The 26741-nt window shown below is 36.5% G+C and overlaps 1 protein-coding gene across 10 annotated transcripts; it reads left to right on the top strand.

Moving 5' to 3' along the window:
* Positions 1-335: 335 nt before the first annotated feature.
* Positions 336-26741, top strand: PWWP3B (PWWP domain containing 3B). Of its 10 annotated transcripts, none has more exons than XM_038587982.1 (7): positions 346-480; positions 1571-1707; positions 2967-3150; positions 7753-7929; positions 10135-10316; positions 20152-20284; positions 22966-26741. In XM_038587982.1, the coding sequence occupies exon 7, from the start codon at positions 23188-23190 to the stop codon at positions 25273-25275; it is 2088 nt and encodes a 695-aa protein (XP_038443910.1). In that variant the 5' UTR covers positions 346-480; positions 1571-1707; positions 2967-3150; positions 7753-7929; positions 10135-10316; positions 20152-20284; positions 22966-23187; the 3' UTR covers positions 25276-26741. The 10 variants fall into 10 exon arrangements, with proteins under 10 accessions (XP_038443907.1, XP_038443915.1, XP_038443911.1 ...); XM_038587985.1 differs by having other exon boundaries at positions 2972-3150; XM_038587986.1 differs by lacking the exon at positions 1571-1707 and adding an exon at positions 1276-1364 and having other exon boundaries at positions 435-480.

Consider the following 26741-nt stretch of genomic DNA (forward strand, 5'->3'; position numbering starts at 1 on the left):
CCAGAGAGAAAGTATCATAGAAGGCCTGAAAAAAAAATATGTAAGGAAAATCTAACTGCATCTTTAGTATATGGAAAAGAAATTCGCTATCTCTATTTCCTTTCTCTTTTTGTTTTGTTTTGTTTTGTTTTCAGGAAATCACCCACCTTAAGGGTTTGAATGGAAATTGAACAGACATATTTGCCAAAATGCTTTAAAATTCTTTAAAAGGACCAGTTCCTTCTTTTAACTGTATTTCTGTTTAACTTGTGATTCTCCTCCCTCTAAATGAGGGAAGGACCTCCTGCTTTCTCCATCACAGGGGGCGGGGGGGCGGAGCATTCTCTAGAAGCTTGGATGTGAGCAGTGCCGGGCCAGTCTTGGGGAGGAGCTGCGTTACGGACAGACTTGGAGGCTTCCGCCGAAGAGAAGAAGCTTGGAGGTAATGGCTGTCGTAAAAGCTAGTTATTTTCGGAGATTTCTGGAAACTTTCGAGTAAAGGTGAGGAAAAGAAGGGACTGCTGCTTTGCAGTAAAGGGAAAGGAATGTCGTTTTGTGGGAGACTTTGTTTCTGTGAGGGAATTAATATCTGAATTTGGTATTCCTTCAGATATTTTAAAAGTTCACATATTGAAAGTGGGGGAGGTGGTGATCAGATTACACCTGCGGAAAAAATACTTCATGAGGTTACCAAAGCTAACTTCTGAATAGACCATTTTAGGTTTTAAACAAAAAGCAGTGGTAAGATGGGATAAATGGTGAAACAAAAGTTGAGAAATTAATCTTTCTTATTTTGACCAAAAAAAAAAAAAAAAAAAAAAGATTGTGATAATCCCAAATGAAAAATGAACTTAGTTGGGGGTGTTGGGTTTTTATATTACTTTGGTTGTATTTTGTTTCTAACAAATCTTACTGTTGTGGTGGAGTTTATATAGTAATCTGAAGTAATCTGAAGTAATGTGTAACTGTGCAGATTTAAGTACTTCTGAAAATTAGGAGTTTGGTTATTTGTCAGGGGATACTCAGTGACTTAAAAGAATTGCTTTTTTATGGATGTTCAGAGGACCATATTTGTCTACATCTCTACCTATCAGAAGAATGATGTATTTCTAGTTTTACTATAATCTGAAAAATATCTGAAAAATCATAAGCTAAGGAATAATAGACATATGTTAACATAGTGAAACACAACAAACTGTGTGTCTAGCAATAAAAGATGTCTGGGGAAAAGAAGAAAGGAAATTTTCCACTTCTTCTTTCTTCCACATTTCACTTAACATGTATTACCTGTGTCAGCATAAAGAAGAGAATTTAAAACACGGAGGAACTACCTTCCCCCAAATGTGTAAGCGTATATAAACATGGAAAGATCTTCAAATATATGGGTGAGTAAATGCAATCTCAGATAGTACATTCTAGTATATCTATGATGAGGGAAACAGTCAAAGGGATTAGACTCAAATGTAAGAAGTAAACAATTCAGTGGTTGAAGTAATGATGGGCGTGTATTTTCTTCTTTAGATTTTATGTATCCTTAGATTTTTTGGAAACATGTAATGGAGCTGAGAGGGAGCAATCCGTTTTGTTACAGATATTTAAATAGACACCACATTCACTCCATTGTCTTTACCTGGAGGTGGATCTGAGAAGGCTGGTTATCTGGTTGCTTGGGGTTTTCTTGCAATTCTGATATTTAGACTATTGTCCAGATGGTGGTTCAAGCAGAAGGTATGTATTTGTATTTTGATGTACTCTTAGGAAATAATTCAAAAAATGTTTGAAACATATTATAGAATAGTCACATAGAATAGTACATCCATAATGTTGAATACTATGCAGCTGTGAAAAGACTAAGCTAATGCAATGAGCTAAATAATAAGATAAGGTGTCTATAGTATATTCCAAGAATAAACAAATTGCAGAATGACCTGCATCACATTAATATATGCCAGAAAAATCTGGAAATACGCATGCTACTTTATTATTTGGGGATATAGGTATAGTTGGAGACACAGAACACTTCAGTCTTCTATATATCATATTTCTCCATTTAAAAAGTCTTATTTTGAAAAGAGTAAGCTAGAATAATTTTCACTATGAAAAAATGGGATCAAATTTTAGAAATAGAGACAACCCTTGTAAAAGTAATTTGCAACGAGATAATGTAAGAAAATATTGATGTGGAGAGATGATCAAATATGTTCTTCTTTAAAAACCATGCACATTTATAAATATCTGGAGGAAAAAATCTAGAAATATAGAGAGCAAACCACTCTATTTTGACCATTATTGTGGAGATTTGCTTTCTTTGAAAAAAGATGAAGATATACAGTATGCATGAGACATATCATAATAAAAACATGAAAATCAGAATTATAATTCCATTTTTGTCTAACACAGTTCTTAAATTGAGAATGGAAAAATCTAGAAGCCCAAAAAGGCTACTGTCTGGATAATTAGTTCCCACCCTTCCCTAAGGCAGGGTATCTGCAGTTCTGTTTCTGGTCACAAGATGGCGCTTGCCTGGTGTCCTAAATTTTCTCCAGGCAACCATTTTTATGAAGTGGACAAAGCAATGAAACATATTTTTCATTAGCAGATCATGAGACTGTATGTGCAGTGTGATTTCAGTTCTGTTGAAATCTTTCACATATATAACAGAAAAAGGACCCACACGAGGACTGAGGTGAGAATTCAAATAGAAAGTATTTTTATTTAAGTAGCTACAAAGTTTAGATATAGAAGACACAAGGCAACTGTTATTTCCCTTCTTTCCTGTCCCCAAATCATACTTTTCATGAGAGAGCTTATTTTAGTATGAATCAAATCATAATAACCCAAAGGGTAATAAATATGGCATCTACATCACAGATGAAGTTTCACCTCCTTCCTGCGTTTCAGCATGATGGGCCTGAAAGTTTTGTCAGGGAAATTTCTTTACCCCTTTTCCATTTAATTGGTTTGATTCCTTGTCTCCCCTGGGACAGTCTAGGTTGATATCAGAGATGCACATGACCTGAAGGATCTGCATGTGATGCCAGTTGAGCCCCAGAAAGGCAGTGCGACCTCAGAATTGCTGAGCAGAAAAAAGACTGCTGGAGAAGTAGCTGGAGTGAGAATCAAGACAACCAGATCACAGGACTGGACCTTCCATAATCCACGTGATACTGGGTAAAGTTCTTGTTTCATGAAATACTTCACGTGAAAAACGTGTTGAGAACTTAGGGTGTAATTTGTTTTGCTTCCCACTGTAACCATAGCATTTTGAATTAAAAGCCACATTTCAGGGACACCTGGGTGGCTCAGCAGTTGAGCATCTGCCTTTGGCTGGGGTCATGATCCCACGGTCCCGGGATCGAGTCCCACATGGGGCTCCCTGCATGGAGCCTGCTTCTCCCTCTGCCTCTGTCTCTGCCTCTCTCTCTGCATCTCTCATGAATAAATAAATAAAATCTTTAAAAAATAAATAAAATAAAAGCTACATTTCATATTAAAATTATGTCAGGTCAAAAATTAGCAGTACAATTTATATTGTTTCCCATCCTGTAATTAAGAGTCATAGCTTCTTGTTTGGAGGAAAAAATCTCATCTGTTAAACCACTGTGAAGAAAACTGTGCAAGAGTCTATTCAGGTATCTACCTGAGATTTTAGCCCATGGCCTGACTCTCCATTCCTTGACACCACATACTAGATAACATAGTTACAGATTCCCTAATACCTGCTTAAAGTCTTCTGACCTTAGACATCTGTATACTCTCTTGAATAGCACCTTATAGTGGTTTGACATTTAATTCGTTCCCAACAGCCGTCACAATTCTCTCACTCCCTAAAGTCATACACTTAATGAGGTTGATGCTGAGCCCTATGATCTTTGTCCATGAGATTGCTTTGGACCAGACAGGACAGCACCAGCTGCATAGAAAACCTAAAGCCGAACATTCCCTGGTGATAACCCAGTGGGGTCCCAATGGCCCAAATTATCCAGGAACACAAATAATGTCTGATACTGCCAAAGCCTCTCATGCATACATTCCCTTTTTATGTTACAATATAAATAATAAAGAGGATATCGGGTTTATTATCATAATACTTCTTTTCTGTTTTTGTTCCTTTCCCCCAAAATATATCCCATGTCTCTAACCTTGGTCAATACTATTTATTCTTCTGATTTTTATCTTACCTTCATTCTCATTGTCCACATTCTTTCTGCTTAGCAAAAGTAAATTCTTTATCCAATCCGTTTTCTTGTCTTCTGTGTTTTAATCTAACTCAGTTGTCACTCATTGAAAATATTTTATTCAGGCTATTTTGTGAAGTTTCAGAAGGATAAGTGGTTACTGCAGGTGAAAACCATTTACTAGCCCTAGGAAGAAGTTAGTGGTTCTTTAAAAACACCACTTCTCTAGAAACACAGACAGCTAAAACCAAATAAGTGACATAAGGATTTTCCTAGCATATTGTATATCTCTTGATTGATTTCTTGTCTCTATCTGGTGGCACTAATTGAGCATGTGCAAAATCAGTTTCTCTGTGGTTAAATTAGGACTTCTTTTGCCCCCTTTCCCATACTTCCTGTCTCATCTGCCTCTTACTACACACTTAAAACAGGTAACAAACTCTTTTTTTTATTGTGCTATTAAATATGATTTAATATTTAGACAGCCTAGGTTAATATCAGAGATATGTGTGACTCATGCATCTTTCTAAACTATGCTCTGTAGTGTGGGGAGATAACAACTTAGCATAGTTGTCAGAGATTTGATATTTTTCTCTCCACTGAGCTAATGAAGGTCTCAAACCCACGACTGCCTGCCTGCCTGCCTGCCTACTTGCCTATTCAAACCCTTCAAAAATGTGACTGTCATAATGCCTCCATGACAAATTCTTAAAAGCTAGACATTGGAGTCTGCCAACAGAAATCCATATCTCCTCACCAAAGACCCTTTGATATCCTTTATTCAGGTTGGTTGTGAAAACTCAGAATAATTTTCACCCAGTCTGATCCTGCTGTTATATGTCTCTGGAAGAATGGCTTTTTCTTTCTTTAGAGGCCTCAATGCAAACAGTGTTTTTCTCTTGTTTGCTAATTACAGGAAGAGCTGTGTCATACTGCAGCTCTATTTCTCCAACCTGAATAGTCAGAGGTGGCAGGAGGCAGGAGTTGTGTTTACTTGTTCACTGTGCTAATGGATGGGGTTGTGAGGGTCTTAGATATATATATATATATATATATATATATATATATATATATATATATATCTTTGTTTTTACCTAGCATAACATTATCTTAAGAGAACTAACCCCCTGAACAATCTATTGGCACTGTGTAGGTTTTAGCACTTCCCGGGAAACAACAGGTCTAAGTTAAAAAAATCTAAATTTAAATATTACTTTCTTGAATATTTTGTGAACACGAAAGCCCAACAAAAGAGGATAGAAAGATGATTTTCCCATATTGAAGTAGAAGTTACAAACAACAATAGCACAAGAACAAGGAATTGCCAAATGTAGATAAGGGTGGAATGAACTGGGGGCATTTGTCTATCCAACAAATGACTTTTGACTTTCAGTTCCTGCCCAGGAATAGCTGTACCTTTAAGGAGGGTGCTGCCGGGCCCTGTGACACATAACTACTCCATGGCCAAGTCAATGCTATCATGCAGACATGGTCAGGGCAAAAACATAGTGCAGCAAAACATTTTTTAATTTGTGTGTAGGAGTGTGGACATATGGGAAAGATGGAGAGTTTATAGATAAGTATGGTAGTTACTAAAGGTGGTCGTCATTCACCATTACGCTCACCAGAAGAGACATGAAATTACACAAGGCTCATTCTGGGGTTACATTCACCAGTTTCTTACAATCTGAATATAACTCACCTCATCCTTGGTTCTACCAAAAAGAGTCCAGATTCCAAGCCCAGGAGGCAGTGAATACTGGTGGAGAGAGAACACATCCCTTTGTTTCAGAGTCCGTTAGATTTTGGCTTTAAATGTGTTTTGCCCTCTTCCCAGCTTCATGACCTAGCACATGAGCAAGAGCACCCATTTACTCATTTTCTGGTCTGCTGTCTATTGTCTCATTTCTTCGCGTCTTTGTAAGCTAAATTAGGTAGAAAAATCTCATTGCTGTTTATGTTTGCATCACTTTGATTATTAGGGAAGGTAAGTATCTTTCAATGCATAGTTCACTTTTAATTTTTATTTTGAATGTTTAAGTTTTGAGAGGCCCCAGTGAATAGCACTTTCCTTTCTCCACTGAACAGATTGTACAATCAATATAAAAGAAATATAGTTGAAGATGGGAGCCAAAATGTCAGCTTTTGTACAAGGGGAAGAGAAGTTGCAGGGCATTGATTATTGTGAGAATCAAGTAGGCCTTATAACACCACATTTAAACAAATCTACTGAACAGCTTAGAAGGTTTGAAACTGTACAAAAAGGAGGGGGTGGGAAGGGCACCTTTGTGGCTCAGTTGGTTAAACGTCTGCCTTTGGCTCAGGTCATGATCCCAGGATTTTAGAATCCAGGCCCACATCAGACTCTCCACTCAGCAGGGAGCCTGCCTTTCCCTCTCCCTCCCCCTGTCACTCTGTCTACTTGTGCTCTCTGTCAAATATGTAAATAAAATCGAGAGAGAGAGAGAGAGAGAGAGAGAGAGAGAGAGAGAGAGAAATTCATTATTGTAGTTGCATTACTTGAGTTTGCTCACAGGAAGTATAAATATTAGGAGCAGGGAAGAACTATTCCTTCAGAATATTGTGAATTGCATATTTATATCCTTTGCTCAAGTTTTTCCACCTTGCTGTATATTTATTATTCATTTGGAAGCACTACTTTAGATTAGAGATTTTTTTAATTGAAGATGGTCTTGTGAAGTTTGTTCTTCTGTTTTCAACTTTGGTTTATGTGTTTTTACTGGATTTTTAAAATTTCAGTATATTCAGATACATATGTATTTTCCTTTTAAGCATTTTGTTTGACGTTTTAAGGTTAAGGAATGACTGTACTTGAAAAGGAAAAAAGGGATCCCTGGGTGGCGCAGCGGTTTAGCGCCTGCCTTTGGCCCAGGGCACGATCCTGGAGACCTGGGATCGAATCCCACGTCAGGCTCCCGGTGCATGGAGCCTGCTTCTCCCTCTGCCTATGTCTCTGCCTCTCTCTCTCTCTCTCTGTGTGACTATCATAAATAAATAAAATTAAAAAAAAAAAGAAAAGGAAAAAAGTAGAAAACATTCTGAAGGATAAATGAGGCAGCCCGAGTAAAAAAAAAAGAGAGAGAGAGAGAGAGAGACATACCATGTCCCAGGGCCAGAAGAATAAAATTGTAGAGATTTAATTCTTCACAAGATAATATATTAATTCACTGCGATCGGAAAGGAGGACTAACAGGTCTTTTTTTTAAATATAATTGATTTATTCATGAGAGACACAGAGAGAGGGGCAGAGACATAAGCTCCCCTGCAGGGAGCCTGATGTGGGACCCAATCCCAGGATGGTATCATGACCTGAGCCAACCAGGTGCCCCCTAAAAGGTCTTTTTGTTGGGCAATGACCAGCTGGGTCTTAAAATCTTGTAGAAATAAGGTGCCAGAAAAGGCAAGAAAAATATGCAAGAGCTATTTTTAACTGGGCCTTTATTTTATGATGAAGGGATTTGCTACATCTTTTCAGGAAATCACCTTACCTCTGTGGTTTGAATGGAAATTAAAGAGACACATGTTGCCATTTCACTTTCAAGTCTTTTAAAAATGAACGTTTTTCCCCTTTAAGTGAATTTCAGTTAACTTGGCGATTCTCCTCCCTCTAATTGAGGGAAAGGCCCCCTACTTTTCCCATCACAGGGAGGGGGCGGAGCCTTCTCTGAGAAGCTTGGAAGTGAGCTGTGCCTGGCCAGTCTTGGGGGAGGGGCTGCATTTCACGAGGCTGCAGCTGACAAGAAGCTTCAAGGTAATGGCTGTCTTAAAGCTACTTATTTTCTGGGAATTTCTTCGGGGGTTTGGTGTTACGGTGAAAAAGAAAAAAACAACAACAACAACAACCAGACATTGTTGCCTGGGAGAGGTAGAAATGGAATACGGTTTGGGGAGAATTGCTGTTATGGTGACAGAATCAATCCCATGAAAATTTAGTTTCTCTCGATATTTTATGAAGTCCACAGTGTGGGAATGGGCGATCAGATTACAGTTTCTAAATTAAGACTTAAGCGAGAGGCATGCTGTTCGTGTTAATTTTTACATGGCATTCCATGTTTCTATTTTTGTTATGGATTGTGTTATATTTTGATGTAAACATTTATTATTCTACACAAAAAGTAACTGATTGAAAAACGTAAACATCAAAAGTGATTGACACATACAACACAAATGTAAATGTACAGGGACGAATGTGGAAGGGATTCAGATATTCTGTTGAGTGATAACATTTGTGGAAAATATATGCTTTTTCCTTAAAGAGAACTAGACTCCCATGTTTACAGTCATCATCTCTGAAGTGTTCAGATTACTAGGGATTTCAAAATACATTTTTATTTGGTTTCAGCATTTTTAGAACTGCTTGATTCTGTGATTATTTTTATAATGAGAAGAGCACAATGAAGCTGCAACAGTGTCCCTGATTGGTTTCAGACACATAAACATTCACAGACACAATGACAGACATGCAAACATACCCCCCTTGTCTTTTGCCAATAGTGGAAATTTTCCTGGACCTGATCAGGCGTGTAGCCTGGTTGCTGTGTTGGCTACCACCCTGCATGTGTCCTCCTTGCAACTCATTCTTTCAGACCACAGGTATGGCTGTGGTCAGCAAGAACCATTTTCCTATATCTATTAAGTTTATTTGTGAGACAGGGTATTTGCATTATTTCTATTAAGCAGTTTTAAAAATATTATGTGGCACACTGCATCCATACAATTGAATGTTACATAGTATGAACATGTAGTGATTCAGAAAATGTCTGAGAAGTAGTATTAGGTGAAAAATGGAAATTGCAGAATGTCAAGCACTGTATTGTGTCCTTTAAACGTAAAAGACTGCTTTAAAAAAGTATGTATAACAAAAATCACAAAAAATATAAGGCTACCAGCTAATGGGATTGCGTGGTTGGAGACATAAGACAGTCTTTTCTATCTCTGTGTCAAAATGATCTTCAATATATATTTAGTCATTTTTTAACAGTAGCAGAAAAAAGTTTGAGCTAAAATGTTATAAATTAGAAAGGGAAATTACATTTGAAGTGATTCATAAAAAAATCACAATGAGAATACTTATTGGGAAAAACTTTCAAACCATGTGCTTCAGCATGGTAAAAAACTGGTCTGAAATTACATGCATTCATGTGTATTTGTAAATAAATATTATGGAAAAATATCCAGGAAACAATAATATTAATTATTTTTCTAGAATTATACTTTCTTTTTACAAATCACATCTTTTCAATTTTTAGTAAGTATGCAACTTTTTATCAGACCATTGGAAGTAGGACATCAGCATTCTATTTTTTGCATAATGCATAACAAAACTCTAAATTTGAGCATGGTATATTCTAGAAGCCTGAGAAAACTGCTGGCTTGGCAGCATATAGTTTCCCACCCTTCCATAAGAAGGATCTGGTAGTAAGAGTTCAGTTCTGCAACTGGTCACAAGATGGCGTTTGCCAGATTTTCCACATTTTCTCCAGGCAACTTTATGAAGTGTGCAAACAAAGCCATGAAACATATTTTGTATTACCACACAATGAGACAGCATGTAGAGTGTGATTATAGCTCCATTGAAGAAAACTGTATGTGTCTAGAGGAAAAAGCTGCACATAAGGACTAATGTAAGGACTCAGCATTTTTTAAAAAGCAATTACATAGAATCTGGCCTATGGAAAACACAAGGCAGTTGTTATTTCCTTACTCTTCTGTCCTCACCTCACCTCACCTCATCTTTTCCTAATAAAGATAATATCAGCATGAACCAAATAATAACTGTGTCGTAGAGAGCATTTCAAATAAGAACAAAAAAAGACTATAAGCATTGCATCTATATCATAGATGAGATTTTTTTCATTCCTGTGTTTCAGAATGACAGGCCTGCTAAAATTTTGTAGGGAAGTTTTTTACACCTTTTCCATTTAATTGATTTGATTCCCTGTCTCCTTTGGGACAGCCTAGGTTAATATTGAAGATACACATGACCTGGGCAATCTGCATGTGATGCCAGTTGAGCTCCCTAAAGGCAGTGCAACTTCAGAAGTTCTGAGCAGGGAAAAGGCTCTGTGGGACAAGCACCTAGAGTCAGAAGACAACCAGACCCTCAGACCAGATCCTCCACGATCCACGTGACATTTGGTAAGTACCTTACCATTTCATGTTAAAAGATGGTTGAGAATATGTAGTACAATTTATAATTTTTCTGGCTCAGTAGCCATCACATTTTAAATTATGAATCATAAATTCTAGTGTTAGGCAAGATTTATCTTAAACTCCTATAAAAGAATTATACAAATGGAAGACTTGGAAGTCTCTGCCAACTACCTGACTCTCAAGAAAGCCTTGAAAACTATCCTGATATTCAATAGGCATTATGGCAGTTGTTCCAAATATCTAACTCCTAAACTCATCTTCTTAATGAGGTTATTGTACTGTTGTCTGAGTCCCAGAGACACAAACCGCAGTATCTGTGTCTGACTGCCTTGGGTAGATAGGACGACATTGGCAGCTTTATAAAGTTGAAATTACCCAAGGGGTTCCTGGGTGGCTCAGTTGGTTGAGTATCCAACTCTTGATTTTGGCTCAGGTCATGATCTTGGGGTCATGAGTTGGAGCCCCGCATCAGGCTCCACACTCACAGCAGGGTATTTGCTTCTCTCCCTCTCCCACTGCCACTCTCTACGTAAAATAAATAAATCTGTAGAAAAAAGTTAAGATTGCCCCAGAATAAACATCAAGAGGCCCCAAAGTATCAAATAATAAAAATGGTGTCCCAGCACGTTCTCCAACACCCCTCCGCATCTCCTACCATACACACCCTCAGTCATTTCTTATATATAATAGGTATAATAAGGATTTCATAGTGGGACATTATAGAACTACTTCTCTTTTTTCTGAATTTTCAAATATTTTTCCCCAAGTGCAGTATGTTTCTTTGGTGCCAGGTATATATATTCATCTTTTTGTATGTCTTTTCCATTTTCCTTTGTCCACCTTCCTTTGCCTTTGACAACAGAAATCCCCTTGCTTATTCTCTTTTCTCTTTGCCTTCCCATTAAGTGACTTTATTTTTTTACTATATCCCATTCAAAATTACTTACTCAAGCTTCCTCACAAGTTTTCAGGAGGATATGTATAAACACTGCATGAGAAAACTATTTAGTAGCCCTAAGGCAATAGAGGCCTCTAACATCACAGTTATTGTGGCTACCTGGGCAGTCAAATGTAGTCCAGTGACCTAAGGATTTTTGTCAGCGGTTCAGAGGTCACTGAATGATTTCTAGTCTATAGCCAGATGTACCAGTGAATCTCACACAAACACACACACACACACACACACACACACACACATTCAGGTCTTCGGTAATTCATTTTGAATTTCGGTGATTTTATTTTGCCTTTCTTATGTTCTTATCTATTCCTTGATACACACATTATGACTGTTGCTGACCTTTTACAAATTATTTTAACTGATCCTTCTCTTTGTTAATCCCAAAAAGAACACTATAGTTTAGTCTCTCTACTTCAATACTCAGATTGCCATACTTACAACTGAAAAAAAAAAATACTCAGATTTCAGGACAGCTTTGTTTGCTTTGTGCTATAATGATGAAGTTGTGAGGTCCTCATCAGCCTTTTCTTTATTTTATTTCTTTTGATATATTTCCCATCCCATCATCCTGAATCTTAATTTCGTAGCAGCTTTAGCCATTGACATGGTGTAGGTCTTGGCATTACCTGGGGAATACAAAATCACCAGACATGGCAGGTTTATCTTCTTGTGACCTCTAAGTCCCTATTTGTTTGGTTTTTTTTCTTTCTCTTTTCTTCCTCTCTATCATCTTCACATATGTTTGGCCAGAGTTGATGGAGTCCCTTTGGCTCTGGCAATGATTCACTATCTGACTAGTCTTTTTCTTTCCTGGCCTTTTCATTATTAGTAAGTTTTCTTCTGATGTTCTTCCTCTTGAAGTGTGCTGGCATTCAGCCAGTGAATATTAATAAGATTTTAACTTTGTTTATAGCTAGTTTCAGCTATTTGTGCCTATGCCTTAGAGATCATTCAATATTCTGTATATCCATTATGTATCTACAATTCTTTGCTTTACCAGTGCTCATGTCCCCCTCATGGTTTTTATGAGTGTTCTAACTGAACCATTTCCACCCTTTTATATGAATCTTGTACACTAAAAATATTGATATTTGCTTATTCTATAACCATGCTGTCTCTCATATGTTATTTGGCTTCTGCTTTCTGACTGAGGACATAATTCTCAACCAGATGTCTGTCTCCAGGTCATAACACTTGGCTTCTACTCCTTCCTTTCTTTCCATTCACATAGTTGAGTGGTATGTGAGAACTTCAGTGTAGTTAAAGGCTCTGCCATAGGATAAGCTTCACAAATTGTAAGGTGCTGATGTCATCTGGATTCTTGACATTTGTCCCGTGTTAGCTAACTTCTAATGAAAGAGATATTCAGTGAGTATATAAATTTACAGAAAGAGACACATAACTGCATTAAAAGTCATGTATCTTATGTGAGCCCTCCAACATTTTAAAGTAAGTTCAGAAATATAAGTTAGCAAAACTTAAAAATATTAAAACAAATTGAATTTCTAACATATTCTTTTTATTCTCCAGAAGATATTTTTACATGTACCTGGTGGTACCCACAACCTTTTTTGGTAATCATGATCCAAAGTACAGATCACACTCCTATATGCACCCCCATTGCTCTCACAGTAAAATACAAACTTTTTATATAAGTCATATTCTGATTTTGGATGCCTTTTTAAAGCTCAAGTTTATTGAGGTATAATTTACACAGAGTTAAATTCACTCTTTTAGGTGTATAGTTTGAAGAGTTTTGACAAAGTCTGTAGTCATGTAATGACCAATAGAGTCAGGCTATAGAATATTATTATAATTCCAAATTGTTCCCTCTTGTCAGTACAAAATGTTCCCTTATAGTCAGTACTCTTTACCCTGATTCCTGGTGACCACTAATCTAATTTCTATCCCTATAGGTTTTTATTTTCCAACATATTTTATAAATGGAGTCGCATAATATATAGTTTTTTACTTCTATCTTCTTTCACAGAAGTAAAAAACTGATATTTTTTTCATGATGTTTCTGATATTTACCCATGTTGATATATGTATCAGTAGTAGTTTATTTGTTATTCTATTATTCTACAATTTGTGTATCTACTCACCAGTAGATTTGTAATTTTTGCTCATTATGATTAAAGTTGTTATAAACATTCTAGAGCAGATCTTTGTACATAAGTTTTTATTTCTCTTGAGTAAATACCTAGGAGTGAGATTCCTGAGTTATATGGTAAGCATGTGTCCAGCTATATTAGAAACTGCCACACTGTTTTCTGAAGTAACTGTGGTATCTTGTATTTTCAACAGCAATGTATGAGTTCCAGTAGCTCTGCATCATTGCCAGCAGTCGATACTATTAGTTTTTTTTCTCTTTGTAATATTAGCCATTCTTATAAAGGTGTTAGTGATGTCTTATTGTGGTTTTATTTGCATACCCTTAATTACTGTGTTGAGCATCTTTCAATGTGTTCATTTGATATTCGTATGTCTTCTTTGATGATGGTCTTTTTATATTGGGTGTCCATTTTTCTTGGGTTGTTAATCTTGTTGGATTATAAGAAGTTTTTTAATATTCTGAATAAAAGTTCTTTATTAGATATGTGTTTTGCAAATATATCCTCCTGTAGATTTTCAATTTATTTTTTAAGAGAAGTTTTCAGGTCCAATTTATCAAATTTTTTATGGTGTACACTTGTATCTTAATAAATCTTTGTGTAAATGAAGGTCTCTAAGGCTTCCTACTTTGTTTTATACTAGAAGTTTTATAGTTTCCACTTTTACATTTAGGTCAGTAATTCATTTTGAGGTAAATTTTGTGTATGGTCTTAGGTAAGCAGTCAAGATGAATATTTTTACATATGCTGTCCAATTTTTCCAGCACTGTCTGTTGAAAAGACCATCATTTCTCCATTTAATTACCATTGTCAAGAATCTGTTGACCATATTTGCTGGTCTATTTGTGTTTTATTTATCTGTATATCTATTTTATACCAATAATATACTATAATAATTAGTAACTGATAACTAATAATATACTTGGTTGCTATAGTCCCTTTTTTAGAGGAGGGAGAGGAGCAGAGGGAGAGGGGGAGAGAGAATCTTAAGCAGGCTCCATGCCCAGCACAGAGCCCGACAGAATCTCACAACCCTCTATCATGACCTGAGCTGAAATTAAGAGTCAGACAATTAAGTGACTGAACCACTCAGGCCCGCCTTGATAGCTTTAGTCTTAAAATCAGATAACATGAATATTCCACTTTGGTATTTCTTCCTAAAAGTAGTGTGCCTATTCTGGTTCCATTATTTTTCCATATACACTGTAGAGATATCTTTTTAATTTCTACAAAAGGTCTACTGGGATTTTGGTTGAGATTGCAATCATTCTGTAGATATATTTGGAGAGACGTTACATCCTAAACATAGTTGATCTTTCAGTCAATGAACATGATATATTTCTTCACTTATTTAGGTCTTCTTTAATATCTTTCAATAATTTTTGAGGTCTTTGGCATACAAATGTTCACATATGTGTTAGATTTGTCCTACTTTAGTATTTCCTGTTTTTATGATGCTTTAAATGGTACTTTTTAAAACTTCCAAATTTTATTATATAGAAATAAATTATTTTATATTGACCTTATATCTGATGATATTGATAAACTTCCTTACTAGGTCTAATAGCTTTTTTTGGTAAATTCATTGGTATTGTCTACATGGATCATCATGCCTGCAAATAAAGACAGTTTTATGTCTTCCTTTCCCATATGTATGCCTTTAATTTACTTTTCAGGCATTACCGTATTGGCTAGTGTCTCCAATATTGAATAGTAGTGGGTGAGAGTAGACTTCCTTGCTTTGCTTCTGATTTTAGGAGAAGAACATTTCTTGTGCCATCATTAAGTATGATGTTAACTTTAGGCTTTTTAATAGATACCCTTGATCAGATTGAGGAAGATCCATTTAATTCCAAGTTTTCTGAGCTTTTTTATGAGTGTTTATAGTATTGTGTCAGATGCTTTTTTCTGCATCGAGATGATCTTCTTCCTCCCTGTAGTCTGTTGATATGGTGAATTACATTGTCCTGTCCAGCCTCAACCTTAGGGAGGCCCTATGCAACTGAACCTTGAGGCTTGTGCTTTCTCAGAATTCTTTCCTCTCAGCATGGTAGAAAACCTCTGATTTGTACCTGGAGTTGGTCTTTGGTGAGAGATACATCCCTGCCCCTTCCTCATCAGTAGCTGACCATTACTTTTTATTCATGTAGAACCCTCAGCCTAAGGGTTTCCTGCCCCACCTCAAGGGCAGAAATTTTTCTACTTCTATACTCCCCCTGGCCCCACCCTCCTCCAGCAGCAAAGGATCTCTTCTTTTGTCCTGGGAATGGGAAAGTTTTCTGTCTCCCCCTCCCTGGACACATAGGTTTTGCTTCTACCCCTCCCCAAGAAGCAATGGATTTTTATCAGTGCCCAGGAGGGGAAGGTTTGTTGCTTCTCCTCTAGTGCTTTAAGGTTTTTGCTTCTCATAGTAGAAGGGTTTGGATAAGTGTGTGGGGCTGTGTGTCTGTCTACCAACAATAGCTTATTGCCTCCTGCACCTCATCCACTGACATAGGCTCTTTTTGATCTCCTGCTTTGTCCCTAATCATGTATGCTGCTTCTGGTTAAGGACTGTGAAAAAGAATTTGGCAGTGAGTGAGTGTATAAGTGTCTGGGATGTCAAATATTCCAAACTACAATAGCCCATTAAGAATGAAAAACTTCATTAAAATTTCAGCTGATTTCTTTTTACCTGCTTGCATGACAGCCACCTCTGTCCCATGCTTTGCCAAAGGTGAAACACTGCATGTGTCCCTCTTTAATGGGGCTGATCTCCCTCTGTAAGTCAATTTACCAGAGTTTTCTGATGGAATCATGGAATTTTACAGTTTGTATATCGTCTAGATTTTTATCATTGTTTACTTACGGGTGACACTCTCTAGTCATTTTTTTATAACCTAAGTGGAAGTAGAACTGGTACTTTCTAATAATGTATGTATGGGTTATTTTTTCTCTGTTATTAGATATGCTTTAGGAAGAAGCAGATGATTTCTAAAGCATATTTATAAAAGTTGATTTTTATATAATGGTTACTAAATTTTTCCACTTAAATTTTATTTTTAAAATTATGATCAGTTAAAATCATAATTTATAGTATCATATATAATACATGACACTTATTTGGATTTTACACATGTATAGAATCATATAATCACTACCACAGTCAGAATTCAGAAGAGTTTCATTACCCCACAACTTTCTATGCTGTCCTTATATATAGTCACACCTTCCCCCTCCCTATAATTCCTGGCAGCCAATGATCATGTCACCATCACTATAATTTTCTCTTTTTGAAAATGTTGTACAAATGGAATCATACAGTATTGTGGTAGACACAACCTAAGTGGCCCACCTCCTTCTGTAATTCCCCCTCTTTAGAAGTGTGGGCAGAACCTGTGACTTGTTTTTCTAATCAATAGATGGTATGTCACTCCCATAACTATATTAGGTTATGTAAGACACTTTTATGTTAAATTAGATGCAGAACCAGGCACAAGATTTTAAGTTCCAGTGACTCCCAATACATAACTATTTAAAATTCATTAATTAATTCACCTATTCATACAGGCACTTTTACAGAGCATTTTCCATTTGCAATGAGATAGGTACAATGTATTTTAGTGATTATGAGCATGGACTCTGGAGTCAAAATATCTGGAGTAAAATTCCATGCCCATGCACAAATACTCTCTAGATATTCTGGTAAATATTTGTTAACCTCTAAAGCCTTATCTATGAAAAGGGAATACTCATAATACGTAACAGGAGTTTGTGAGGATCAAGGGAGATCATGTATACAGAGCACCTGGCAGAGTATGTGGCACATGGTTAAAAACACTTCTGGGGGCAGCCCCAGTGGCTCAGCGGTTTGGCGCCGCCTTCAGCTCAGGGGGTGATCCTGGAGACCCAGGATCGAATCCCACATCCCCTGCATGGGGCCTGCTTCTCCTTCTGCCTGTGTCTCTGCCCCCCCCCCATGTCTCTCATGAATAAATAAATAAAATATTTAAAAAAAAACACTTCTGGCTTCTACAGTCTTTGACATTATTATGAATAATACTACTGTTGTTATGTAGAATGAGTTGGTAATGAAACTCTCCTCCATGACATAACCATCTGATTATTAAATGAGATAATATGTCAAGTGCTGGGAACAGGTTTAGATAGTATTATATCTATAATTATTATCTATCTTCATTATAATAACAGTAGTAGTAACAGCTTTTGTTATTATTGGCTATCATTCTTCTCCCCTTCTTTCTATAGAAGAGTGAAATGTAAAATATTATCCAAAGAATTATTTTTTCCTTTGCATTTTGTTTGGAAAATAGTAAGGGAGTGTAGCATTTCCTGATTTATGTGCAATATAGAAAATAGACAAATAAAAGAAATTATGGTTTTGATGTAATGATTGTACTTTAGTTGCATTTTTTTCCAAACATGTGAAATAAGAAGACAGAACAAGAAGTATTTCATTATAAAATATATAATTGATTATATTTCTTTATTTAAATAAAGACATATTTACTTTGGCCTGATGATCCTCTTTAAATTATATAGAAATATTTTGAAAGCTTTAAAAAGATTAATTCTGTAATACAAATGATATTATTTTTGTCAGTGATTGCAAAATCAACTATTTTGGCCTGCTACTAGAAAGACTGGAAAACACAGTAACTTGGATAAGATAAAGTTTATTGTGTCACTAAGTTAAAGTGATTGGAATGAGCTGGCCCCATTATTCAGGGGTTCAGAATTTTTCATCCCTAATGAGTTGCATCCTTTCTCACTTGGTCCAGAATGACTAGATGAATTATATCATGGTCAAATTCTAGGGAGGAAGCAAGAGGAAGAGGGAAATCGAAAAAAGCCCAAGTTGGCTGTTTATCCTGCTTGGAGGTCCCTTCTCTGGAATCTTTACAAATATTTCCATTTACGTTCTTTGGCAAGAAATTCCATCATCTAACCATGGCTTATATAGTAAGGGAGTCTGAGAAAAGAAATATTTTAAGAGTTTATACTGCACCCTGAATGCACCTGGGGTTCTGCTAATGCAAACAGTGGACTTAGGGTGAGCAACTAGAAATTTCTGTACCAGTCATTATAACTATGATTTTTTTTACATAATAAAAGCTATGTTAAATACATTAAATAAATAAAAGAAATCTAGAAAAGATGGAAAGGAAAAACTTCTTGTGGCAGAGAGGATTCTATGGGGTTCACCAAACTGTTTCATTTTCCTCCTGAGTCACAGGGAGACTGCCTTCCCTGGTCTCTATGGTAGTTTTATCTAGTTGACTGTGACCAGCAGTGATGTTTGCCAGCCTTGCACCTAAAACCTGCCACAGGATTCTCCAGTCTCCCTCTTCATAAGATTGCTAGCCAGGTGCAAAGAATGCAATGGAGGATTTAAAGGCTAAAGAAGATGGTACAGCCATAGGATGGAAGAAGTTTGAATCTCTTAACGACCGCTTAGAGGAGTGATCCCTCCCCATTCTAGCCATTTGACGACCTACACTATGACATCAGGAAAATAAACTTCTGTGGCTAAGACTCTGAAATTTAGGAATTGTTTCTAGTACAGAACATTACATACTCTAATTATTAGAGTCCTCAATAATATGCCAGTCTAGATATAATTTTCATTAAATTATTGGTACTTATTGTTCCAGTATTAAAGCATACTTATTTATAAAGGTGGATTTTTCTAATATATATGTTCTATATTACATGATACAGAGGCCAAATAAAACAAGTCATCCTTAAATATCTTTATTCCCCAAATTATTATTAATGATATATAAAATTGGTTTTCTAAGTTAAATCAGAAACCTAAATTTAAAATCAATACAGGAGAATTTTAATGAAAAAAATTACAAAATACATTTCAGACATAGAAATAAACAAAGACATGTAAATTTTTTGACATGTAAATTTTTTAAAAATTAATTATCCCCACATGAATTGCCTGAGAGAAAAATACCAACAAAATAAAAGAAGGAATTTCCAGTTATTGATGAGGGTATGTGAAATGGGTATGTTTCTGCCAGACCAGTGATTTTTCTGCCTGTAGTCAAAAATATCCATTTTGTGAATAATTCTCTGAAACTTTCCTAAAGCATTCAGTAGAAGAACTGAATAAAAGGAAAAGACTTACTATGCCCTGAAAACAGAAAAACAATTTTTAAAAAAAATTTTTTTATTTTATTTATTTATGATAGTCACATAGAGAGAGAGAGAGAGAGGCAGAGACATAGGCAGAGGGAGAAGCACGCTCCATGCACCGGGAGCCCGACGTGGGATTTGATCCCGGGTCTCCAGGATCGCGCCCTGGGCCAAAGGCAGGCGCCAAACCGCTGCGCCACCCAGGGATCCCCCAGAAAAACAATTATAAAGAAGCCATTCTTTCTAAAATAATGTGCAGTTTTAGTGCATTCCCCATCAAGATCTTAATGAGCTCTCTTAATAGAAGTTTATCAGCTGGGTTATAAAATTTACCTACAAAGGTAAGGTGCCAGAGAGGCAAGGAAAAAGAAATATTAGGAATATTTTAAACTGGATTTTTGTTTTTTGCTAACAAAAACAGTTTGCTGTTTTTGGTAGTTTGCTAACCTCTTTTTTTATCAAAATATTGCACACCCTCAGAGTTGAATGTTAATTAGACACTTGTTGCCATTTCAATTTAAACTTTTTTGGGGAAATACACCATTTCTGCCCTTTAACACTTCAGCGGTTTTATTTGGCAATTCTCCCTTCTCTAATTCAGGGAGGCGCCTTCTGTCATCCCCAACAAGGAGGGGGCGGAGCCTTCTCTGATAAGCTTGGAAGTGAGCTGTGCCTGGCCAGTCTTGGGGGAGGAGCCGCATTTCACCAGTCTGCAGCTGACAAGAAGCTTCAAGGTAATGGCTGTCTTAAAGCTACTTATTTTCTAGGGACTTCTCAGGGCCCTAGATTAAAGATGAGGAACATAGGGAGGGTGGTCTTAGAGTGGTGAGAATGGTATGTACTTTTGAGAGAATTGCTGAGGTTTTCAAGGAATTGATCCTTTGGAAATTCTCTATCTCCCAATGCTTTAAATGTCCACAGTAAGAAAAGGGGTGATCAGATTACAGCCTCTATATTAAAGCTTCTGTGCAGCATGGCCGTTCATGCTGATTTATTGACTTGGCATCCCATGTTTGTATTGTTAGATATTCTGGTTACTCTTTGAATTTGGAAGCATTTATTAATTGGCACACAAAAACGAAAGACAAAAATATTTGACCGCTTAGGGAAAAAGACTCCTGTGAATTGATTGCCACATAGGAGGGCTATGTATATGCAATCTGCACATGGTATGGAAAGGGGAACATGTATGTAGTCGAGTGAAGACATCTGCACATATATATCCATGTGTATATGTGTGATTGGAAGAAAATCCGGGAGGAAAAAAAAAAAATGCCATGGTAGCATTTCTGGGTGGTCAGGTGACTATTTTAATGTTATTTTTCAGTCTGTTTCAGCATCTTTATAGTAGATTTCCCCATGATTATTTTTATAATGATGAAAGAAAAAGCTGAAACAACATACCCATTTTGTTTCAAACACATAAGCATTCACAGACACATGCAGACATGCAAACATATCCCCTCTCCTTGTTTTTTGCTGATTGTGGAAATTTTCCTAGACCTGATCAAATATGTAACCTGGTTTCTGCGTCAGTTACCCTGTTTGTGTCCTCCTTGCAACTCAGTCTTCCAGACCACAAGTATGGTTGTGGTCAGCAGGGCTGTGGTCTGACAATGAGATAGAGTGGTTTATTTCTATAAGCACTTCTTAGAGTGATTAAACAGCTGGGTGTAGTCATACAACAGAATATACTATATATCTGGAGAATAGAAACAAAAGCTTCTACATCTAGTGATTTGAAATGTCTGAGAAAGAATATGAAATGAAAAAAGCAAATTATAGCATAGCATTTATCATGTGATCTCTCTTAAAATGAAATATGCTTGTTAGTGAAACATACATATACTACTACTGGACTTGCAACAAGTCCTGGAAAAACATGTCTGCCACAGTATTAATTGGGATTATTTGTGTGGTCAGAGAGACAGGGCTAGCTTTACTGCTCTCTATTTCAAATACTCTTACTATATATTTATTCATTTATTTGGTTTACATCATCAGGGAACATATTGACATAAAATATTGCAAATGTGGGAAAAACCTCATTTAAAGTAATTCATAGGGCACCTGGGTGGCTCAGTGGTTGAGTGTCTGCCTTTGGCTCAGGTCGTGATCCTGGGGTCCTGGGATTAAGTCCCACATCGGGTTCCCCACAGGGAGCCTGCTTCTCCATCTGCCTATGTCTCTGCCTCTCTCTCTGTGTCTCTCGTGAATAAATAAATAAACTTTTTTTAAAAAAGTAATTCATAAAAAAATCTTGTGGAAAATCCTTATTTGTATGGAATGATGTTCAAACTCTTCTCTTGAGATCTGACGTTGGTTTGAAGTGATATACATTCATTTATACATGTAAAAAAATCTGTAAAGGTAGAAAATATTCCTAGTGAATATTTGTATAGAGCTGTACTTTATTTTGCATATATCTTTTTATATCTTTTCCATTTTTAATCAGCTTCTGGATATTTATAACCAGAAATATTGCAGTTGAAGATATTATAATCCTGTTATAATCCTACACAACAAAACTCTTTAGCTTAGAACAAAAAATTATAGAAGCCTGGGAAGGCTCCTAGCTGGCTAAATGTAGTTCCCACCTTTCTTTCATGAGAAAGATCTGAAGGTGATGGAGGCCCTGTCTGCACTTCTTGGGAAGGCTGCAGTTCTGGTTTTGGTCACCAGATGGCACTTGCCAGGTTTCCTGAATTTCTCCAGATAACTATTTTTATGAAGTAGAGCGATGAAACATATTTTGTATTTGTGAACTGAGACAACATATCAAGTGGGATTAGAATTCTGTTGAAAAAGATATATATGTTTAAAGAAGTTAAAATTCACATGATGATCGATGTGAGGATTCAAACAAAGGTCTACAGTCTGGCTCATAATAGACATAGGGCAATTGTTACTTCCTTTCTCTCTTGTCCCCACCTCAATTTTCCTGAGAGTGATTATTTTAGTATGAACCAAGTAGCATAACAGTGTCAAACAGAGATAATTTGAAATAATAAGAACAAGAAGGAAGATAAATATGATACCTAATTCACAGATGAGATTTCATGTTAGTATAGCCTTCCACTGCTCTAGGTATATAACATTACGGGCACTAAAGTCCCACAGTATCTAATAACAGAATCGCTGACACACCACTGCAATCTCTTCCACCTTGCCATTAATGTACATAAATTTACTCCTTAATATTCAAGTGCAATAAACAAGTGCATGTTCTTGAATTTGAGATATTACAAAACCATTTCTCCATTTATCCCCCACCTCACGTTATGTTGTTTTCTCCTCGCCAAATATTGTTCTTTCTTTTACGTCTTCTCTGTTTGCAATTGCTCACCTCACCTCTGCTTTGGCAAACCAATTTTATTTTCTTATACTTTTCTTCTTTTCTTTTTCCCTATTCTAGTATCCTCCACATTGTCCCATTCAAACAACGTGTTCAAGCGCCCTTGGGAAACTCAGCTGGAGAAGAACAGGCCACACAAGCAGTATACCCTTTATGGTTCTAAGAAAAAAGAGGCTTTGATTAGAGTATTGCTTTTGGTAGAAACTGCCTTAGCGGTGTCAAGAATAGCCAGACACCTCAATCTCTGAATAGTAACCTCTTGGTACAAGTATCTAAATCATAATGGAAGCCGAGTATGTCCTGTGCAATTGGAAAGACCAGTTATGGCCGGCTAAGGTTTTGTCTAGATCTGAAATATCATCAAACAATAAGAGAAAAAAGACATTTTCCCTAGAAGTTCAAATACTCTCACTGGATGAAAAAATTAAAGTGGAAAGCACAGAAGCAAAGATTCTAAGTAAATCTCAAATTGAAGCCCTTGCTTCCTCACTAGCAGCACAGTCAGAAGGCAGTGATCTACCTATAGAGGAAACAGCCTATGAAAGGTCACTAAAAGTGGCACTGGATATTCTAAATGAGAGAACAAATGTGAGTCAGGCAAGCAGTTCAGACGAAGAAGCAACCACTACACTGTCTCAGAATGATCCACAAAAGCTTTCTGATTCATCCCCTCGTAAAAAGTATCGGAAGCATGAAGGAGATGAAGGAGACTTACTGAAGTGTCCTGAGGAAAGTGAAAATGCAGCATCCCTGTTAGTAGCTAACTTAGAGAATAATGATTCCCAGTATGATGATAAATCACAAGTGCATGCAACCATTGATGCTCTTCCAAGTGAAATGGAAACAAAGTTATCAGAAAACCCCAACTGGTGCGAAACTTTTCCTTCACTTTCAGAAGATGATGATGAAAAGGAAAGCAAGAAAAAGATTGATATCTCAACAATTATGCCTTTGCATTCCACAATCAAAGAGGAGGATGCATATATTAAAGATGAAAAGTTCACCCCAACTTTGCTGTCAGACACCTTCACTGTGCCCAAAGCAGTGAAAGAGGAGACACCAGACGTTTGCCCAGAGACCATGGCTGTTTCCACTGAATCCTCTACCTTCTCAGAGAATATTGAAGATCCTGGAGAGGGCCCCTCAAATCCGTGCTCAGATACCAGCCAGAATCAACCTGTGGAATCAGAAGCAGGTACCTCGGCATCCTCCCAGCCTTGTTCACAGGAATGTCAGGTTTCATTTAGTGCCTCTAACCATGCCCTGGATTATTCACTCCTTGTGAATAATGAAAGAAGTCTTCAGAGACTGGATTTTGAAGAACTTGGGGAAGAACTTCAAGCTTCTGATAAGTCAGCACAGGTAAATTCTCTCTCTTCCATATTAGATGACAATGAGGAAGATGAAGAACTTCCACGCTTTGTTTTTAATTATGAGCCTCGTTCATTTGAAACAGGAATGATAGTCTGGTTTAAATATCAAAAATATCCATTTTGGCCAGCAGTGGTGAAAAGCATCAGGCGAAAAGAGAGAAAAGCCAGTGTGCTTTTTGTTGAGGCAAGCATGAATCCTGAAAAGAGAGGCATTAGGGTGCCTTTTAGAAGATTGAAGAAATTTGATTGTAAAGAGAAACAAGCACTAGTGGAAAAAGCCAGGGAGGATTACAGTGAAAGTATTGACTGGTGCATCTCCCTGATTTGTGACTACAGAGTTAGACTAGGTTGTGGTTCTTTTTCGGGCTCTTTCCTTGAGTATTATGCTGCTGATATTAGTTATCCAATTAGGAAAGTAATCAAACAGGACACGTTTAGGAACTTATTTCCAAAGCTGCAAAATGAGAATCCTGCAGAACAGATGGTTGTGACTTCCCAGACCAAGAAAATGTCCTTCCAGAAAATTCTTCCTGACCGAATGAAGGCTGCTCGGGACCGAGCCAACAAGAACCTCGTGGACTTCATTGTGAATGCAAAGGGAACAGAGAATCATCTTCTAGCTATTTTAAAAGGCACAAAAGCATCCAGGTGGCTGAAGTCATTTTTGAATGCAAATAGGTTCACTCCCTGTATTGAAACATACTTTGAGGATGAAGATCAGCTGGATGAAGTGGTGAAATATTTACAAGAAATATACAAACAAATAGATGAAAAAATGCTGACTCTGATAAGAGATGATAAAATTAAATTTATCCTGGAAGTTCTTCTGCCAGAAGCAATCATTTGTTCAATTTCTGCTGTGGATGGATTAGATTACAAGGCAGCTGAAGCAAAGTATCTAAAGGGACCATCTCTAGGATACAGGGAAAGAGAATTATTTGATGCAAAAATCTTATTTGAAAAGAGACGGAAACCATTAACAAATGAAGCTCATTAAATCTCCTGAGAGTCCAAACCATAATGGGAAACTTTAGTAGATATTAGTTTTTAAAAAATTGCTCAACCATTCTAACATATATTTTCCAGATATGGGAGAGTTTGGGTAATGCGTTCACCTTTTTTTTGCCATCTCTAGGATTTGCGAATATTACTACATCTTTGTTTCCTTTTCTTACGCTTCTTCAGAGTCAGTTTTATTAACAGATACCAGCAGTTCTACTTTCCCATACATTGTTAGAATGCATAAATCCTAAATTATTTTTAAGGGAAAGTACTGTTTTGTTTTGGGTTTTTTTTTTTGACATTTTTATGTCTATGCTGTATAGTTAAATACAGTGTGCACAATCATTTTAATATTAAAATTGCACTGGTGTTAGATATTAAGGGAGATAATTAGAAAAAAGTCTAAAGAACATCACTTATATTTTTTTGCTTAATTTTTATAAAATGTTGGGTTTTCTCTTAAGATAGTTGAATTATTTTTCCTGCCATGCTTATTTATTTTTGGAAAAGAAATAACTTTGAGACATGGAACCAAAGATAGAGAGATGTTTTGCTATATATTATAACTAACTGCAATTGCTTTTGCAAGAGAAACAGTCTGGAATTTGAAAATAAAGTTAATAGATTACCTGCATGCAGTCCATATGTGTGTGAGTAATATCTCAGCATGCAGAAAATAATTTTGGCAGCCTTGAACAGGATTGTTCATTTTACGTTTCCCTGAAATTCCATTTATGAGAGTGTCTGTAATTCAATAGCTGAATGGTTTCTTAAAACAGGCTTTCGGCTGTCTTTATTACTAACAGTGACTGTGTACCTTAATATAGCCTTCTGACCACATGTGGAAGGCAGCTAGAGTCATTGTATTCCTGGTCTGGCTACTCTAGATGAATGAGTCCAGGCTGATTGCTTTAGAGCCCATCTAGTTTGATATAAACTATAGAAAATGCAAGCACTTTGTTCTGAGTCTTGTATCTCTGAATACATAGTCATTTGTTTCAAACCAAGCAATCTTTATCATCCGGCTTATTCGTAAAATAGTTCTAGTTGGTACTAATAATATGATTGCCAAACAGTAAGTCATTCCAGGCTACTAGAAAGAGTAGATGGACCAGAATCTGTGAATTTGGAAATGGGCCACAGAAAAAGCCTCCATTTGAGGCCAATGTTGACAATTATCTGAGTATGTTTTAAAATACACAATTAAAAGTTAATGTTTGAAGCCAATGAATTGTTTATTCTAACTTGAAACAAGACTTCAGTGAGAATAAAAGGAGAGCTACTTTATTTTAAAACTTTGACATAAAAATAAATGCTAAAGCTTAACATGAACCTGTCTGCATTTTTACTGAGACAAGTGTCACTCTTGGGTTTTTATTATGTGTACACATGGCCACATGTTTATGTAAAATTTGCAGATGTTTGATGTTTCAATTTGCAATAAAGCTATTATATCTTTCA

This window comes from Canis lupus, chromosome X (genome assembly GCF_011100685.1).
Source record: "Canis lupus familiaris isolate Mischka breed German Shepherd chromosome X, alternate assembly UU_Cfam_GSD_1.0, whole genome shotgun sequence".
NCBI lineage: Eukaryota > Metazoa > Chordata > Mammalia > Carnivora > Canidae > Canis > Canis lupus.